The sequence below is a fragment of the Glycine max genome, chromosome 13 (assembly GCF_000004515.6).
Source record: "Glycine max cultivar Williams 82 chromosome 13, Glycine_max_v4.0, whole genome shotgun sequence".
Lineage (NCBI taxonomy): Eukaryota > Viridiplantae > Streptophyta > Magnoliopsida > Fabales > Fabaceae > Glycine > Glycine max.
Window position 1 is genome coordinate 10,260,188 of NC_038249.2, and position 17,024 is coordinate 10,277,211.

Sequence of the window (17,024 nt, forward strand, 5' to 3'; positions counted from 1 at the left end):
TTGATGCATGACGATTGAATTTAAATCGGTCATAGAAGGAAGGAGGAAGGTAAGGTGTTTATGCAATCGAGTGACACCAATATGAATGTACCTAAACCCTTAGTAATTCATTTCACTAGAAATGCGACCACATACATGCCTTAAGGCTTCCAACCTGTTATTTTGAAGGCCCCATCATCATTCTCGTATGATAATAACAAAGCAATACCATGGAGATACGATGTACAAGTATCAAAGGGAGGATAGGAGGTATCCCTCGTGCATGATGGGCATAACGCGTCAACCCCTAAGTCACAAACATTTCTGGTATCAATGGCATGATGCGTAGTGGGTGTGTTTTTACTCCTCTCAATTTGTGAGTTGAATCAAAAAATAAGGGTAAGAAATAAAAAAAACAAGTCTTATGGTGAATGACAAAGTTCATAGTGAAAAGCCTGAAGGGAAATAGGAGAATTCTGGTCAGAAAGAAATATCTGCTGAAGAGGTAACAAATTTTTTTAAGATTATACAATAAAGTGAGTTGAAAGTGATTGAACAGCTAAATAAAATGCCAGCTAGGATTTCCTTTTTGGGGTTGCTCATGCATTCTAAGCCTCATAGAAAGTTACTAATGAAAATTCTAAGTGAGATGCATGTGGCACATGATATCTCAGTGGAGAAGTTTAGAGGAATAATCAATAATATCACTACAAGTAATTATTTGACTTTCACTGATGAAGAGTTACCAATTCAAAGGCGGGGGCATAATAAGGCTCTACATGTGTCGGTCAAATATGCAGATCATATGGTGGCCAAGGTGCTTTTGAACAATGGTTCTTCTCTTAATGTCATACCTAAAATGACATTAGACAAGTTGTCATTCGACACCTCATACATGAGGCCAAGCTCTATGGTGGTCAAAGCCTTTGATGGAAGTCGGCGTGATGTGAGACGGGAAATTGATCTCCTGATTTAGTTTGGCCCATGCACATTTCAAATCACCTTCTAAGTCATGGATATAACTCCCGCTTACAGTTGTTTATTAGGTCGACCCTGGATCCATTCTACTAGGGTGGTCTTATCATCTTTGCATCAGAAATTGAAATTTGTGGTGGGGGTCAGCTTTTTATAGTATTAGGTGAGGAGGACATACTAGTAAGTTGTCCATCTTCTACTCCTTATGTTGAAGCAGCAAAGGAGTCATTAGAAACGTCGTTTCAAGCATTGGAAATTGTGAATAATGCTTATGTGGAGTCTCATCCGATACAACCGAGTTTGCCTAATACCTCTTTGATGGTGGCTTGAGTTATGCTAAAGGATGGGTGTAAGCCTAGAATGGGTTTGGGCCAAAATGGTGATGGCGTGATAAGCTTGTTGGAGATTGTTGAAAACTGTGGGAGGTTTGGTTTGGGTTACAAGCCTACAAGTGCAAACAAATGGAGGATTGCTTTGGAAAGGAAAGAGAAATGCATAGCTCGTTTACAAGGGAGAGAATTGCAGGTGGAGAGGGTCCCTATTTGTCACATCAATGAGAGCTTTGTGAGTGCAGGGTGGATGTACGAAGATCAGGTTGCTATGTTGGATGAACAGACCGATCAAGATCAGCCAAATTGGGTGCAACCATGTTTGCTAGACTTTGGATTGAAAAATTGGTAGATCATAGAGAAACCCAAGATTTATGTTTCTGATTTGATGTAATTAAGCATTTCCAGGTCCTATTGCTATGCCTAAGGCTTTAGGATTCACATATTGTCAGGCGTACTTTTCTTTTCAATTCCAGTGATCATTAATAAAATGCATTTTAAAGACATATCCCCTTTTGCATCTATGTTGCTTTCAACTCTTAACATATTTATTTTCATTCCAATTAAATGATTTGTTGCAGATCCGATAATGAGTCCTATGAAGACATTAATATTGAGATCCCTAATTTCAATTTTGAGATGCCAATTAACCAAGTTGAGGAAGATGAAGAGAAGGATTGGGAATTGTCTCCTGATCTGTTGAGGATGGTGGAGCAAGAAGAGAGGGAAATAAAGTCGCATCAAGAAGCAATAGAGCTTGTTAACCTGGGCATTGATGAAGAGATAAAAGAAGTCAAGATTGGAACTTGTATGTCAGCTAACAATCGAGAAGAGTTGATCGCCTTGTTGCGAGAATATCAAGATATTTTCGCTTGGTCCTATCAGGATATGCCAGGTTTAGATCCTGAAATCATGCAACACAGATTACCATTGAAACCTGAATGCTCTCCCGTGAAACAAAAACTAAGGAGGATGAAGCCTGAGATGTCTTTAAAGATAAAGGAAGAGGTGAAAAAGCAGTTTAATGCAGGTTTCTTAGCTGTTGTCCGATATTCAGAATGGGTCGCCAACATAGTGTCAGTACCAAAAAAGATGGAAAGGTGAGAATGTGCATAGACTATCAAGATTTGAATCGAGCCAGTCCAAAAGATAACTTTACTTTACCTCACATTGACATTCTGGTGGACAATACAACACAATTTGCTCTACTCTCTTTCATGGATGATTTTTTGGGGTATAACCAGATAAAAATGGCTCCCGAAGATATGGAGAAAACAACATTTATTACTCTATGGGGGACTTTTTGCTATAAGGTTATGTCGTTTGGGCTGAAAAATGTTGGGGCAACATATCAGTGGGCCATGGTAACGTTGTTCCATGACATGATACACAAAGAGATTGAAGTCTATGTGGATGATATGATTGCTAAGTCTAGAATAGAGGACGAACACATAATCAATTTGCAGAAGTTGTTTGAGCGATTACGTAAGTACAAGTTGAGATTGAATCCTGGGAAATGCACATTTGGGGTGAAGTCTGGAAAGCTGCTTAGTTTTGTTGTTAGCCAAAAAGGGAATAGAGGTGGATCCAGACAAAGTGAAAGCAATCATAGAGATGTCGGAGCCACGTACGGAGAAACAAGATTCTTGGGAGGATTGAACTACATTAGTAGGTTCATATCACAGTTAACTGCCACATGTGAGCCTTTATTTAGATTGTTGCACAAGAATCAGTCCATCAAGTGGGGTGATGACTACCAGATGGCTTTTAAGAAAATTAAGGAATGTTTTATGAACCCTCCTGTACTCGTGCCATCGATACCCGGAAGGCCTCTTATTCTGTACATGACGGTGTTAGATGAGTCAATGGGATGTGTGCTAGTGCAACACGATGAATCGGGAAGAAAAGAGTGTGTCATCTACTACTTAAGTAAGAAATTTACTGCATGTGAAATGAATTACTCGTTGTTGGAGATGACTTGTTGAGCATTGGCATGGGCAGTACACTGCTTGAGCCAGTATATGTTGAACTACACTACTTGGTTGGTATCCAAAATGGATCCTATCAAATACATCTTTGAGAAACCCGTTTTCACTGGGAGGATAGCTCGGTGGCAGGTGTTATTATCAGAGTTTGATATTGATTATGTCACTTAGAAGGAAGTTAAAGGGAGCGCTCTGGCCGATTACTTGGCTCAACAACCCATAGATGATTATCAACCCATGGCCCTATTTGATGAAGAGGGTGAGGTTGAAGATAGAGATAAATGGATTGTGTGGTTTGATGGTGCATCTAATGTACTGGGGCATGGAATTGGAGTAGTGTTGGTCTCGCCAGATAAACAGTATTTGCCTTTCCCAGCTAAATTATGTTTTGATTGCATAAATAATGTGGCAGAGTATGAAGCGTGCGCCTTGGGGATCTGAGCAGCAATTGAATTTAGGGTTAAGTTCCTCAAGGTGTACATGGATTTAGCGTTGATAATCCATCAGTTGAAAGGTGAATGGGAAACCAGAGACCATAAGTTGATACCTTATCAAGGCTGCATCAGAGAGTTGATGGAACACTTTGATGATATATCATTTCATCACATCCCCAGATAGGAAAACCAAATGGCCAACACCCTTGCTACTTTGTCATCTATGTTCCAGGTGAGCCTTCATGGGGACTTGCCATGCATAGAAATTAGATGTCACAGTGAGCCTGCTCACTGTTGTTTGATATAGGAGGAAAATGATGGCAAACCTTGGTATTTCAATATCCAGAGATATATTAAGGACAAAGAGTACCCACATGGGGCCTTTGAGAATGACAAGAGAACACTACGGAGGTTGGTGGCTAACTTATTTTTGAATAGGGACGTGCTATACAAAAGAAACCATGATATGGTTTTACTCCGATGCATGGATGCAAGTGAAGTTGAGCAGATACTAAGGGAGGTGCATGAAGGCTCATTTGTCACCCATGCCAATGGGCATGCCAAGGCCCGAAATATTCTAAAAGATGGATATTTTTGGCTCACGATGGAGAATAACTGTTGTATTCATGTATGGAAATGCCACAAGTGTCAAGCTTTTGTAGATAATGTCAAGGCTCCACCAGTTTTGTTGAATGTGTTGTCCAAACCATTGTCGTTTTCAATGTGGGGCATAGATGTGATTGGGGCAATTGAGCCCAAAGCTTCGAATGGGCATCGTTTCATCCTAGTCGCTATCGATTACTTCACTAAGTGGGTGGAAGCCGCTTCATATGCTAATGTGACTAGAAATGTGGTGGTTAGGTTCATAAAAAAGGAGATAATTTGCAAATATGGGTTGCCGAGCAAAATCATCACTAACAACGCCACCAACTTGAATAATAAGATGATGAATGAGTTGTGTGGGTATTTCAAGATCCAACACCATAATTTGACTCCTTATCGACCCAAGATGAATGATGTAGTTGAGGCCGCCAACAAGAATATTAAGAAGATCATTTAAAAGATGACAGTGACATACAAAGATTTGCACGAGATGTTGTTGTTCGCATTGCATGGTTATCGAACTTCTGTGTGTACTTCTACTGGGGCAACCCTATTTTTGTTGGTGTATGGGATGGAAGTTATCCTCCCGTTTGAAGTAAAGATTCCTTCTTTGAGGGTTCTTTAGGAAGCAAAGATGGAGGAGGCAGAATAGGTCTAGACACGTTTTGATCAATTAAATCTTATAGAGGGAAAGAGATTGGCTGATATGAGTCATGAGCGGTTGTATCAGAGAAGAACGAAGAATGCTTTTGACAAAAAGGTGCACCCGTGTAAATTCAATGAGGGAGACCTTATTTTGAAGAAGGTATCACCTGTTCAGAGAGATCTCCAAGGGAAATGGGCCTCGAACTATGAAGGACCTTTTATGGTGAAGAAAGCTTTCTTAGGTGGAACGCTAATACTCACAAACATGGATGTTGAAGAGCTGCATTCACCTGTGAATTCTGACATCGTCAAGTGGTACTGTGCGTGATGCTTGGGGTGATTTGAAGACTTGTTGCTAGATATTTCCAATGACTCATCAAGATTTTCATGTTTATGCCATTATTGTAAAAAAAACAATCGCAACGTTAATAATATGGATGAATTTGGTGTCATCACCTCTCATTCTCTAACAATCATATTTTTGTATATTTATTTAACTTTCACTGGAATATGAATGTACGTTGTTGGTTTGTTTGCTCAATTGATTTGTGTTCCTAAGTTGATCTCCAAGTCTGCCCAATCAAAAATTGCATGTTCTACACGTTTGGTGGGGGTGTCGTAAGCGACGAGTAAAGTTGAATAAACATTTGATTGACTGTGTTTCAAATCAATAAATAATAAGTACAGACATTTGAGAAGAAAAATCTTTTGACCAGGAGCTCATGGGAGATGCCCAAAGACAATTGTGATAATAGGGTACATATGATGTTAGTCGCTCATGCAAACTCCTTAGGATTCCTTTCGAATCCCAGGGTAGCCTTTATTATATAAATTCTTTCAGGATCAGCCCATGTCATCAAGTTTCAACGGGATCGACAGACCCTTGGCATCACTCTATAATGTTAAATCATGAAAGTTTCACTTGGTCATATACCGAAGTGTAACAATCCATTGCCATCATTCAATGGTGCACGCAATCGACCCCAAAGCCTCATATTTCCTTACTGTGCAAAATAATCGAAGTTTTTAAATAAAAAGAAAGGGACAAACCCTAGGATCAATATTTCAATTGACTGATTAAATGTCAAATGGCTCCACTGCCGTCACCCGAAAATTGTCAAGAGATTAAATCAAAACATACACTCTGAGGGGGTTCCCGAAGAATTTGCAAAAGATAGAATGAGGTTGCATGAATTATCACATCTTTCAGAAAGAGACAGTCAATCTGTGTTTTTTTTTAAAACAAAACAAAAAGAAAAGAAAAAATATAATAAGAGAGAAAGAATGTCATGAGCATTGCACAATTTTCATGATTCAAAGCCTTTTGCATTGCATTGATGCATACAAAGCCTACATTTACTGCATTTCAGGGTGAGAATTGCATGCCTATGCATTCCAAAACTCATATGCTTCATATCAGGCTGTAAAGGCATAGATTTCTCTTTATGTGCCTATTTCCAAAATCCAATTTCCTTTGCTTTTTAGTTTCATAGGACTCAATGTCCTTGCTTTTATGTATCACAGGACTCAATGTCCTTTGCTTTTTAGTTTCATAGGACTCAACGTCCTCACTTTTATGTTTTCATAGGACTCAATGTCCTTTGCTTTTTAGTTTCTTAGGACTCAATGTCCTCTCCTTTATGTTTCACAGGACTCAATGTCCTTTGCTTTTTAGTTTCTTAGGACTCAACATCCTCACTTTTATGTTTCATAGGACTCAACGTCCTTGCCTTTATGTTTCACAGGACTCAACGTCCTCTACTTAGTTTCATAGGACTCGACATCCTCGCTTTTATGTTTCATAGGACTCAATGTCCTCTATCTTTATGTTTCCATAGGACTCAACATCCTCTGTCTTTATGTTTCCATAAGACTCAACATCCTTTGTCTTTATGTTTTCATAGAACTCAACATTCTCTGTCTTTATGTTTTCATAGGACTCAACGTTCTCTGTTTTTATGTTTTCATAGGATTTATGTTTCATAGAACTCAAAGTCATATGCTTTTTGTTCCATGAGACCCATTTCCCTACTTTGTCGTTGAACTCAAACTTTTATTTTGTTGGTACACCAATCCTTTTTTCCAAAGATCCTTTATTCTCATGTTGTGATCTTTTGAAGAATTATCCGAACAGAATTAATGTTTTTATTTTTACTTATATTTTACTTTCAATAAAAGATAGTAAAGAGGGGCAGCTGTCAAGCCCTAATTCTGTTTGGGTTCAGAAGTAAAAAAAAAAAGGAAAAAAAAAAGATAATGTGTAAAAAAAATAATAAGAAAAAGAATAAAAAACAACAAAAAATGAATGATCAGAAAAAAAATATAAAAAAAGAGAAAAATAAGAAAAGAAAGAAAAAAACAGAAAAACAAAAAAGAAAAAAAAAGACAACATAAAAAAATGAATGATGAAAAAGAACGTATAAAAATGAAAAAAGAAAGAAAAAAAGAGAAAAGAAGAAGAAAAAGAAAAAAAAATGAAACCTAAAAAATGAGAAGAAAAAAAAAAAGAAAACATGATAATTTTTTTAAAAAAACTTTTTGTTATGACCTAGGCTCTCAAGGAGAGCCCATTAGGTCAAGAAAAAGGTACTCAGCATAAAAAAGAAAAGAAGAAAAGTTTGAAGGGGATAACCAACTATCGATTACTTCACATACTCTTCTGTCATCATGCACAACAAGCATGACAACTCAATTGTGTTTGGAACCTTTCAGACTTACTTGAAAGATTCCAAGGGGAGGTTGTTGCTGATAACCAAGGCAGCAGAGAAAATGGGAGTTCCAATGGGATTCAAATTGGTGAGAGGTGCTTACATGTCCGCAGAGAGTAAACTGGCTGAGTCTTTGGGGTATGCATCCCCAATTCAAAATACCATTCAGTACACACACAATTGCTTCAGTGACTGATAATCATTTATGCTAAAAAATTTATTCATTAACCTCTTAAGCTGTGACATTGGAAATATTTGCTTAATGTGATGTTATGCTAAGAATTTTAATGTCTTCATGTACATAAAGGAGTTGGGAAGGAGACTAAAAGCTACAGTGTTCTAAATTAGCCAGGAAGCAGGATTCGTTGACTTTTGTACTAATTAGGGAGTTTTTGTAATCTAATGCAATTGTGCAATCAATGAAATGAAAATCTGCTTTGTTATGGAATTTTTGTTGGAAATTCAACTGAGCTTTTGTGTTGCGCTATCAGCGAGTGCATAAATTGGGAAAGTGTAAAAATAAGAAGGAAAAAAGAATAATTTTTAAGACGTGGGATGGCCAAGTTTATCAATTTAGAATCAACTAATCAAGCTGGTTTGGTTCATTTAATTTTTATACATACACCCCGCGTTCAAAGACTTCAATTTGATTCGTACTGAATAATGTTACAAACACCCCTAAAGTAATGTCTTTTTCATTATATATTTTTCAGATAAACATGCTATCAAAAATTACGTAAAGGGTCATTTTATAACTTTCAATAAATAAGGAACTATTTTATAACTTCTAAAAAATAAAGAACCAAAATTACAATCTAAAATAAAGATAGGGAAGCATGTGAATAATTTAGCCTATTATGTACTATTCTGCAGGCCTCACTACTCTACTACTCGTAGGCCATGAATAGATAGATACCTTGCTTAGCCTTTCCAAATTCAAATTTTCCATTGAATAATAAAAAATGGAAAAGAAATTCTGATGCAATCCAATATTATTGAAAAATCGAGCAAACATTCAATATGAGCAATATACATGAATATATGCAGCAACGTATTGATTAAACCAGGTACATGCATGGACAAACCATAATCGAATATTATTGAAGACCACCATAAAATGAGTCGTCTCAGTGACCAGAAGCAAAACCTGATGAAAAACATTCATAAGCTGCACCACCGTAAGCAATACAAACCAAATCTCTCAAAATGGCCTACTGGGTTTGGAAGAGGATGAGGTTTTAGATTTTGCAAAGTCAACTAGATCTTTAAAAAGGACATCTTCTGTCTTCTCTTGTTTGGTTGGAGTAGATGAATTCAGAGACAAATTCTGGGTTTGTGCCAACAAGCTGTCATCTGCGGAACTGAACCCAGAACTTGAATGAGGAACACCTTGTTGCTCAAAAAACTGCTGTCTCTGATTATAGCTTGAAGGGGGCGGCAGAAGGAAGCCTGGAGATTGTGTTTCCAAGGGAGATAGAGGAAGGCTTTCTGAGGATTTATTGATGGGAGGTGGTTCATCATACACAGGCTGTTTGCTTAAAATTCGCGATGGAGTACTTGGGGAATAAGGTGGAGAGGAAGATAGTGTTGCAGCGGTTGAGGCAGGATTAGTAGGACTAGAATGAAGGGGCACGGCATATGAAGTTGGTTCAGATTGTTCATGGGATGCTTCTGTTTTGTATGCATCACCACTGAGATAGTCAATCATACCAGCATCTGTGAAGATTGGTTTCTTTGGTGCTGGTGGTGGAGGAAGAATTGGGTTTACTCTCACGGGTTCTGCCTTGGCATTGGCTCTCTGTGCATTCGTATCTCGTGAGGACCTGAACTCATGGTATATAAACAAGTAATCACAAAGACTAAATTGAAAAAATAAAATGGCAAATGAAGACAGTAAGGAATATATATCAACCAGTGTATCAACTATCAAATGAATCATGCCTTAGACAGGTAACCAACATGATCCGATATAACTGTGAATCCACTAAGAGAAAGAAACTAGCCACCAGTTAAATAAAATGCAGCAATTTTTAGGTCACCTATGGGCTAGTTGGGCAAAATCAACGTCTGACTCATCCTCTTCATTGGTTACATATACAAGTGGCAGAGTTGACGTTTCTGTTCCTCTTGTGCCTGTATCTGGAGTTCCTTTTACAATATTGTCATGTTGACAAAGCACTCGCTGAAGACTGTCATTCAGTGCCAATCCCTGACCTAAAAGCTGCTCATCCCTGAAAGAGAAGCAAACTGTTGAGCTTGTAGGACATAACAGAAAAACTGTGTATTTCTCTTCTTATTCGTTGACTCAAAGACTGTGCGTGTATATATAGATACAAAAAAGATAAGCTAATAAAAAGGAAAAGACTAATCAAAATCTAATCTAAATCTTAGATATAATCCTACTAGATAAGATTAAAGTTTCCTACTTTCCTAGAAATAAGCTAACATATCTCTTAATCTCTATCATATCATAAACAGAATCATATCTTAATCTCTAGCATATTATAACAGAATCATATTATAATCTCTACCATATCTTAATCTCACAATACCGGTGTGCAGAGTACGACACCAAAAACTGAAGATTCTTCTTCTAACTCATGTTGCGGGGGATCAGACTTAAACCCATGACAAGAATGCAAGGACATTAGAGACTCAGATATCAGCACAATAGGACTTGAAACAAGCAGAGGAAGAGCCAAAGAGTCACAGCTTCCAACACTCCCCCTCAAGCTAACTATGCTTTTAGCTTGTTACAATACATTACCATTCAAACTGAACTCATTAGACGGTGGCTGAAAACAGTTGGGTGATAAACTGATGTCCATGACAATAATGGATGGGACTAGTAAGCAGTTGCCAAAAAAGATGGTTCTTGACCAGATCGAACCCCAAGGACTGTAATTGAGTCAATAATTAGGACAATGCCAGTGCATTTGGGACAGACAGACAAGGACAGACCAATCATATGCCCAAAGTTCTACTTTCCAAATTCAGTAGGCAAAAGCTTAACCATGAAGAATCCACACTCGCAGCAAGCATCGAAAAACCTCCATGTGATAGTGTAACCGGTTCCTGCTACTATCACCATTGTTCTAGTGTTTTATCTCTAACAAAAAAGAATTTGAGAAGTAATCAAACACACGATGGATCTGAGATCAAACACAACAAGACGAATCTCATATTGAAACTCCAAATCAAAGAAACAAAATAGGAAGCTCTGAAAATATGAGAAAAGGAGAGAGAGATTTGTTTGTGTTTTTCTTTTTTAAGAGAAATGCTAAAAGAATAATGGAATCATAAGCGAAGAAGAAAAAGACTCTCATGGCAGAAGAAGAAACTGAATTAGTGGGAAAAAGACTTGGAGGGAGAAGAAAATAAAAATTGATAAAGATCGAAGAAAAACTCTCTCATGGCAGCAGTAGATAATTTTGTTCATGGAGGATGGCATGGCTCGGGACCATGTTGAGATTGAAGAACATAGCTGAAAAGCTGTGTATTTCTCTTCTTGTTCAATGACTCAAAGACTGTGAGTATATATAGATACAAAAAAAGAAAAGCTAGTAAAAGACTAATCAAAATCTAATCTAAATCTTAGATATAATCCTACTAGATAATATAAAAGTTTCCTAATTTCCTAGAAATAAGCTAAGATATCTCTTAATCTCTACCATATCATAAACAGAATCATATCTTAATCTCTACCATATTATAATAAAATCATATCTTGTTATATCTCCTAAATCTCTATCATATCATATCTTAACACAAACATTACAGCCATTCTTCTTAATTACACAGACAAATTGGACTTGGTCATCTTAAAGAATATTCTTACGAAGTCTCATTTACAAGAAGCATAACACGCTTTTGGTATGAGCGACACTGGTCAACAAGTTCAGCAATCACCTCCTGGTTCTCAACCTGCATATTTTGTCCAGAATATTAATAAACAAATTAGTATTGACTACTTGCCATAACTGCTTTGCGCTGGACAAAAGTCAAAGCATGCAAAATTTGAAGCTCGTAACATTCTCACCTAACAGACATTTTATAGTAATCCAAAATTTGAAAGATGCAAACTTCCTAAACACTTATAATTAGAATCTGGCTAATACTCTAACATTAACTTGTTTATTTTCAATTTCAGCAACTGCAACAAATCATCATTCATATGTGGGGGTTGGCTTTGATGATCAATCATGCCATTAGGGGCTTATTTCAATTTGCTAAACTGGGATACATCACATATCCAATCTTTCAAACTCCACAGTAATACAGTAATACACAAGTAGCATAATATTACATCATGCATACATTTAGGAAACCACTAATCAACATCAAGGTGTCTGCTAGATTTAAAGGATTAAACACACAAAATGGTAAGTGGAATGTCACTACTGTCAACTGATTACCACTAGCTTTAAGAGTTGGTTTGGTAGGGAAGTTCTGTTATGTATTCTAATTGTGTAATAGAGTGAAGAGGGAAGAGAGCTTATAGGAAATAATTATATAGAGTACGGAGTACAGGACAACTCATTCCCTGGGATTTTTAAATTTAAGTCAATTCCACTGTAAATCCATCATACTGATTACTAATTGAGTAATTGATATCACACTGATATCAGTAGCTGCAGTGAATAAATACAGTATATATACAGATCTCTCTTTGAGATACGATCTAGTTTCTGTCACATACTAAATGCATCAACTTCAAAATTCAAACATATATTTTCATAAACAATAATAACAGAATAAAAGTTCCAGAATGAAGATAGCCAGAGAGTAGACAAGGACAACAACAACATAAAAAAATTGCATCACCTCAGGATTTTTAGGATCCAAGGCATTAACCATTTCAGTCAATACATCTGCCAGCCCTTGAGCATTCTGGATCTCTGGCAAACTGATTAAAAGAAAGTTTAGGGGATAAACACCAATACAACTCAAGATGGTGAATCTTCACAGTTAGATACTAGTCTACATTGATTATAATAAAACTATCCTCCTAGTCCTATGCTTTCTTTTCTGAGAATAGACAGAAGTTATCAATGGAAGGCAATGACAATTTCATTATAATCACTCAAATATAAGCCAAATTTTAGAAGCAAACCCATTATCCAAAATTTACAGGGTACAAAAACTAAAAAAAAAAAGTAAAAAACAGCGAGCAAAGAATTAAGCAAGGAACAGAGAATAATGACACTGAATAATATTCTGTTATATTCATATAACAATGTGATATGTTAAGATCTGATACAAAGTAGAAAGAACTAATGCCTATTAATAGTATACTATAACTAGATTGCTAACCCTAATTAAATATGAAAATAAATCATGAAATATAAGAAAATATGGAAACAACTAAAAGTGATCATCTAAAATATGTTCGTGTTATATTGATAAGATAAATAATGATACTGTGAGATGTTTTCTAGTTATTCTGACACCTTTACATATAATAAGATTTATAAGGTGGAGACACAAACTATGTTACTTTCATGCACATGTAAAATGTTTAAAACTAATAACACTATTAGCCACACAAAACAAACAAAGGATTACAACAGTACAAACATGAAGAGTACCTAAGGCCAGATGCATCTGAATGAAGAGAAGCCTGAATAGAAGCATCATCATATTCTGCAGCAGCAAGATGAACTGGCAGGGTTTGGGGAGGAGTGAAGAAAGGAGCACTATTCTCTTCTCGTGGGGGAAATTCAACTCCAGCAGACTGCCAATTATTAAAATTAATACATTACAGAAATTGAATATCAATGTCTTAGCTCCAATCCAAATAGAAGCAATTTAATAATATAATTTGTGCGAATGAGCACATACATATCGGCACATGTATTGATTTATTAATGAGAAAATCAATAACATACAGGAGCAGATTTAAACATTTTTGTGAAGCTAGTCCAACAATACAACTTACTAAAAATAATCTGGGAAGGGCAGGGGAAACACTGATGATATGTGAAAATAAATTTTGACACATCATAATAAAGTGCATGCTAATGTGGTTCTGGATTAAGGCAGCAATTAAAAAAATATGTTCCAACAGGTATAAAACAATTGACATTATCATTCATTACAGTATGTATGTACATGAATAAAAAATAGAATGTCAATATATACATACATATATATATATATATATATATATATATATATATATATATACACACACATACATACATACATTTAAAATAGAATTACCACTTTAAAATTTAGAATAACACTAAGAAAGCAATATCAAAATTTACAACGGCAATCACCTTTAATTCATTATATGCTGCAAGGTACTGTGGATATTTTCCACTTGGTCCTCCAAAAGCTTCTTGCCATGTATCAATCAAAATCAATATCTTTTCCCTCACACGTAAGTCTGGCTGTACAATATAGGATTAAAAAAATGCAACACTTGATAAGCAAGTTTTTCATTTGAAACATAAAGCTGCAGAAATGACAGTAAACTATAAAAGAAATGTGTCAAGAATAGTTGGCACTTGGCACACCCAAGTCAAGCTGTCAACTAAGTTGGTCAGCATTTAAAAGTCATTGGAGTCTGTTGTGTGTATATTATCTATAAGTACTCCTCTAAGGCTCTAGGCACTTATTGAGCCTGGGCTACCTTGTCTCTGGATAGGACAGTGATCTTTCACCCTAAAAATTTCTCTTAAAAAATAATTATAAAAGAAACATCCAGTATCAAAAGTCCATAATACCTTCTTCACTATTTTAACCATTTCATGTAAGATATCCTGTTCAATGATCTGCTGAAATACACTGTCACCACAATTTTTACTAAGGGTTTCCAGTGCCTACATCAAATATTTGGATACAAAATGTCCATGTCAGGTAACCAGTGTTTTGTTACCACTTGCACAAACAATGAATATGAATTTTTGGAAGCACTTTATTCATAATATCTTGCATGCAGACAGAATGACAGATCGGAAGACTTTTACATAATTTACTCAATTTAGAATATATAACTTAATTCATGATATCAAACTGAATGAATTGCTTAATAATTATCAAGAAATAAAAGAACAAAAATACTGACAAAAAGAGACAGAAGCTGTATTTTGAAAAAATACTGACAAAAAGAGCCAAAAGTTGTATTTGGGGATTTTTACTGCTCAAACGCTTCTTAAGTATCTTTATTGCATCCTTTGCTTGCCTGCAAATTAAATCAGTTCAACATTGAATATGAGGAAAATGTAAAAGGAATCCCATGAGAAAAATTCAAAATAAGGGTTGAAGCAATTTTATACTTTGAGATCGAAAACAAAAAAAAGGAAGATAAACTCAAAAGAGGCTTAATCTCATTTCTGGCCCTCCTATTTCAACAAAGATTAACAGCTTTCAAATTGATGCAATTATACCCCTCATCTATGGTTGGCGTGGCACTATCTGTACTTAAGTAGGGGATTTAATTGTATCAATTCAGAAACTATTGGGATAACATTGTTGCAACTGATAAAGAAATGACCAAGATCAAATATTAGGGAAACTAAGCAGACCAAAAGTGTAACTAAGCTTCCACTATACTACAAATTTTAGAATCATAACATGAAACCATTCTCTGTTGTTTGATAAGAACATTTATACTCACCAACATACAATTCTCCGGCCATAAAAATCTTAAGGGGAAAATATATATCAGTTATATTAGCACTGCCCAAGTTGTCAGTATGGTATTCCCTTAGCATGCATAAGTCCCCGAGGACTCCAACAATAAATTTTGATCCAGTCCCTAAAACATGGTGCTCCCTAAATGGGAAACCAAAGGGGTGTTCAGCATTTCATTAGCAAATAATTCAGCCCATTTAAAATAAAGAAAAGGAAATAAAATCTAAGAAACAACAGAAAACGAGGCCAGTGTATGAGATATAAATGCAGAATAAAGGTGGCATCATCCAATAAGATTAAGATGAGCCATAGGGATTAACTGTTCCATTTTCCTACACAACACGGAACACTTTCCAGCAAACCAAGAAAAACACCATCCACCCGCCCCCCCAAACATGGAATTCTCCAAACCAAATCAACCACCATGGTATATAAGCACAGTGGAAATGTTTATTTGTGGAACAATCACTTAAAAATTTACTCGTGGTGCAAGATTACCAAAATACATGGCCAATCAAGCAGCTAGTTTCCTGGTCATTTCTTAATAGATAAATAAAGCATATCCTGAAACCAATAGAACAGATTAATAGATAAATAAATGGATTACAGGAATAAGGCAAAACAAAGAAAGATACCTAGGGTCCATATTAATTATATCACACAACTCTATGTTAATTGCCCAGTCTGGACCAATCAGCATGTCACTAGTTGCTCTCTCAGCACAGGCTGCTGCATTGTTAGCCATTTCCCTCTCCCTCAAATAAACTCCTCAATCTCAATTCAAACCTTCTCTGCAAAGAGAAACCCAATGTGATATCGTTAACAAGATAAAGCCAAAGCAACCATATAGAAAAAAAAAAAATACCATGAAATAAAACTTTGGAATGCACCATACGTAATAGTAGTCTAATCTAACCAGAGGTTTCACTCACAATCTACGATTCAAAATATCACAATTTTCAAAATGAAGAAATAAAAGAATGCAGCAGAAGGGATCCACCATCCACCCAGTTATTAAAAAAAAAAACCTATAATTGAAACCAGAAACTCATTCTACCAATTTAGCCTAAAATAATATCATTCTCATCCATCAAAAAATAATAATATTGTAAAAAAATGCTAAAGCCTGAAAAAACAAGGCAATGTTGTGAACAGAGCAATCTCAAATTCTCAGTCTCTCTGGTTATCAACGTGTGAGGAAAATAAAAAGGAAAAACGATCAGATAGGTCATAAGGAGTGAAATTAACTAACCACCTTCAATTATCAAATGAAAAACCCGTCGAATCGAAATTGAAATGGAATTCGAATCAGAAGCGATTGGGATATGTGATGCAAGAATGAGGAAGCCGCAGCTTCGGGATTGGGCAATGGGGATTGTTGGCGTCACTTGTCAGGTGTGGTTTGCTTCACTTTTTTTTATGTATCCTTTCATATTGAACTTTTCTTCAAAAATATTCCTCTCTTATTAAATTCTAGGTTGTTCTCATATATAACATTAATAAATATAAATACAAGAAAATTTCTACTAATTTTATTTTATTATTTTTAAAATATTTTTTTGTTTAATTGATGTTTTGATTTTAATGATTCTTTCTTATTTTTATATAAAGTTTTAATAAAGGATAAATTGAAAAAAAATAGTTTAATTGATACAATTAAATGTTATTAATTAATTTTTTTAGTTAGTGTGACGTTTTTTTTTATATTTGATACGGAAGAAATAT

At 35.7% G+C, this 17,024-nt stretch overlaps 1 protein-coding gene across 6 annotated transcripts; it reads right to left on the reverse strand.

Annotated features, from left to right (window-relative positions):
• Positions 1-8,635: 8,635 nt before the first annotated feature.
• Positions 8,636-16,755, reverse strand: LOC100779405 (TOM1-like protein 3). 6 transcript variants are annotated; one of them, XM_006593713.4, is made up of 11 exons: positions 16,555-16,745; positions 15,935-16,090; positions 15,798-15,863; positions 14,769-14,847; positions 14,390-14,485; positions 13,940-14,053; positions 13,247-13,392; positions 12,483-12,564; positions 11,497-11,582; positions 9,698-9,889; positions 8,636-9,481 (listed from the first exon to the last, which is right to left on the reverse strand). In XM_006593713.4, exons 2-11 carry the CDS (start codon positions 16,042-16,044, stop codon positions 8,860-8,862), a joined length of 1,593 nt encoding a protein of 530 aa, XP_006593776.1. In that variant the 5' UTR covers positions 16,045-16,090; positions 16,555-16,745; the 3' UTR covers positions 8,636-8,859. The 6 variants fall into 6 exon arrangements, with proteins under 6 accessions (XP_006593776.1, XP_006593777.1, XP_003541937.1 ...); XM_006593714.4 differs by having other exon boundaries at positions 16,552-16,745; XM_003541889.5 differs by lacking the exon at positions 15,798-15,863 and having other exon boundaries at positions 16,555-16,755.
• Between the last annotated feature and the right edge of the window lie 269 nt (positions 16,756-17,024).